At 47.2% G+C, this 3555-nt stretch overlaps 1 protein-coding gene across 2 annotated transcripts in view; it reads right to left on the bottom strand.

Annotated features, from left to right (window-relative positions):
* The window catches only part of NOL10 (nucleolar protein 10), a 72075-nt gene that overhangs the window by 65811 nt on the left and 2709 nt on the right, over positions 1 to 3555 (bottom strand). For both annotated transcript variants that reach the window (XM_019537406.1, XM_019537407.1), the window contains exon 4: positions 880 to 957. In XM_019537406.1, the coding sequence (XP_019392951.1) occupies positions 880 to 957 (78 nt within the window). The remainder of the gene's footprint in view (positions 1 to 879; positions 958 to 3555) is intronic.

Raw genomic sequence — 3555 nt, 5'->3', positions numbered from 1 at the left:
CCCCCCACTTTTGGGGGGAAAAAAGTGCGTCTTATGGTCCGAAAAATACGGTAAATATGGTATTTATCAGACTTATGACACACATTGGCATCCTTACTAGTTTACAGAAGCAACACTTTGGGTTTCAATGGGAACACTAACATTTTATAGAAGCAGGACACTGGCTGCTGCAGTACCCTTGCTTTACTTGTGGCAGATTAGGGTGCTAGGTCTATGTTGTGCCAGGATTAATGGTAGTCAGTCATATGGTGAGTTTAGACTGTGGTTTGTATGTGACAGTTTGGACAAGGATTATGCTGCTCAGGCAGAGGGATGGACTACATGACCTCTGGAGATCTCTTCCAGGCCTACTTCTCTATGACTCCGAAGCACTGAACTAAACAATTACAAAGAAAACATAATATAAAAGCACATAGTCTTTCCACCATATGTAAGTGGAATTATAGATACGTTATTTAAAATTCCACAAGGTCCAAACTGCTTTACAAAGATAGGTCAATCAGGGGTTTTCAACCTTTTTGGGTCAGTGTACCCCCAGCAGCCAGTCAAGAAGACAGGAGTCCCCTAGTGGCATGATGAGAGGGGGCGGGAGGGGACACCCCCATAGCTGATCAGTGACTGTGCCAGCAGTATGGCAGTGGCAGAAGTGCCAGCGGTGCCCACTGCCGAGTACCTCCTGAGGCCATCCCAAGTACCCCCAGGGTTAAAAACCCCATGGTTAAGTAACACTGTCCCTTTTCCACAAAGCAGTGGCCTATGTAGCCACAGGAGGTGCAGAACTGAACCTAAGTCTCTTCACCCCTGTTCTCTTCCCCCTTGGGCCCCATACATCAAGTCACACCACCTCTATTTCTGATGTAGGAGTAACAATTTACTTACCTTCAGAATCTAAGCATCTTTCAAATTTCAGGGATAACTGATAGGTATCATAACACCGGATTCTTGGCTTATATGTTCCTGCAAAACAATTTTATCCTTAATGTAAGCATATCAGAGCATGTTTGCTTTCGAACAAACCTTAAACATGCACGATATTTACTTTATTTTAGGTGCAAGAATTTTAGCCTTAGAAATCAATGACAGCTACTGAATGCTAAAGACTACTGAACAAAAAGAGCACTCAGCTTACAAGTCTAACAGCACCTCTCAAATGAGGTGTCATGGCATCCTGGGGTGCCACACTGCTGCCACCAGGTGGAACTGCACTGCTGTATCTCTGTTTATGGAACATGGTGCGTGGGGCCAGACAGGGAAACGGCTGCAGCAGAAAAGGGTGCCCTGTTGCAACATGGCCTGGTCCAAAGGCTGCCCTGATACTGTTGCAGGCCTGCCTGAGGCGCCAGACTGGCAACACCTCCAACAGACAGGACACAGACAGCAGTTGAAGAGTGCAAGGGTGGAGTGACTCTCAATGGGTGCGATGGCAACCCTTGGGCTTTTAAATGCTGGGGGAGGGAGAAGGGGTGTGTGAAAACATCTCCCTTGTGTGTGTGTGTGGGGGGGGGGGAGCAAAAAAAAGAGAGGGCTCCCTCTACAGATGGTACTGCTAAATTCAAGAGTTAGAGAACCACTGATACACAGTATTCAAGATGATTGCTCCTGCTAAAATCTATACTGCTTTTTGTTACCTCTATAAAAAATTATTAGGAGTAGGCAGCCCATCCGTTTAAAGCAAACCAGATTTATGAAAATTTGGATAGTATTAATGTAACTAGAGACACAACAGTATGGGCAACATTTCAGCCAAATGACTGAAGTTCCCACAGATAGAGAAGCAAAGATTATTTTTCTTTAGTTTTTGCTTCAATTACGAACAGGGATCCTGGTTTTCTGTTTAAAAATCGCAAATTCTCTGCTAAAAAAAAATCTCAAATTCTTTGATTAAAAATCTATTTATAGTGATGTTTTATTTTGGGTATTAGTTGAACATTGTGTTTATTGATATATTTACAATTTTAAAGCAAAACTGGAAGCTTACCAGTGTTTCAATCACTATAATAAAATAAATTCTAAATACTTATAAATGTTGGCATTTGATTTTGGGGGTTTTTTTAATCATGCAAAAATCAGAGTTCCATCTACCCCCTGCCCTGACCAGGACACGGGTCCAGCTGCAGCTGTTCCCCACCACTGCTTTGTGGGGCTGAGCAGCCCTGATATGCTGGTGCCCTGCCTATGCCATTGCCCCTCACTCCCCACCCACAGCCTCCTGGCCCTGTTGGTGACCCTTAAACCTCACCCCACAGCTCCTTGGGTCCTGCCGGTGACCCTCACTCCCCATGCATAGGCCCCTGCACCCTCCAGCCCTCAGCTGCCAGGGCTACAGAGATAGGGACCCAGGTCTGCAGCCCCCTACCCCCTCATCCCCCAGCAGCACCTGCACCCTAGCTGCCACAGGAGCACAGCGTGGAACCTGGCTCCCCTTCCCCCATAGGTAGCACAGCTGAAGTAAAGCCCATGGGGAAGGGGCGAGGATGCCATGCCACGCCAGGTGCTGCCCACTGCAAGCTCAGAGCTCCCCACCCTGCCAGGGGTTTCCATGGCCCAGTGGGCAGGACCTGGCATGGCATGGCAGAGTGGAGCAAGGAAGCTCAGTGCCAGCACCAGGAGTCCCACACCCCCATACACATGGCATCTCCTGCCCAATCTCCCTCCTCCCGCTGCTCTCAGCCACTTGCAGGCTGGAACTCTGCTAGACTGCAAAGGGAAGCCTGCAGTTTCCTGTGTTCTTCTCTTTAAAATGAGAAATTCTGTTTTCCTCCTTAAAATGAGAAATTCAATGTTTTACTGCATTTTTTCCATGGCAAATGGAAAACCAGGATCCCTGGTTATGAATATTGGTTTATTGCTAAAAACTAACATTTTCTATTTTAAGTGAAAAATGTTAAATTGTTAAGTATAAAAAAAAAAACACTAGCCAACCACCCAAAAAATTCTCTTTACAACTACAAATTGTCAGCAAAACTAAAAACCTACAAAAATGTCTCATTTTTATGAGAATTTTGATCATTAATAGTTCAGTGGCCACTACAATCTAATTGAAAATTTACACACACAGTAAGTGCTTCACGTATTGACACGCAAGGCTCTATTTATCACATAAGTTACAAAAACCCAGAAAGACACTGTCACTTAAAGATGATTTTAGATTTGTATTCATTTCTAAGTCCTACCCTCTATGTCAGGGGTCGGTACACAAGGCCATTTTCCTCGACAGGTTGGGGCCGGGGGTGGGGAGGCAGCAGCTGTTTGCAGCCTCCCAGCAGGTGGCTGGGAGGCTGCAAACCCTGCTGGGAGTAGCCTGGGTTCCATGGCTATCAGCAGCAACCCAGAACCTGGACCAGCTAAACAACAGCTGCCGCCCTGCCCCAGCCCCAGCTGCCTCCCAGCCCCAGACCTGGCCCCGGACTCTGGGGAGGCAGCAGATACGGGTGATGCTCCCCACTGTGCTGGCGTCGCCCCTGCTTCTGCAGAGCAGTGTTCGAACCCAGTGTGACAGGGCACAGTGGGGGGGTGCCTGCCGCTCCAAGCTCCCCTGGCCACAGTTCCCCTGCA

Source organism: Crocodylus porosus, unplaced genomic scaffold (assembly GCF_001723895.1).
Source record: "Crocodylus porosus isolate Cpor-Errol unplaced genomic scaffold, CroPor_comp1, whole genome shotgun sequence".
Taxonomy (NCBI): domain Eukaryota; kingdom Metazoa; phylum Chordata; order Crocodylia; family Crocodylidae; genus Crocodylus; species Crocodylus porosus.
The sequence above is the reverse complement of the archived record's forward strand: the minus strand, read 5'-3'. Positions and strand labels throughout refer to the sequence as shown.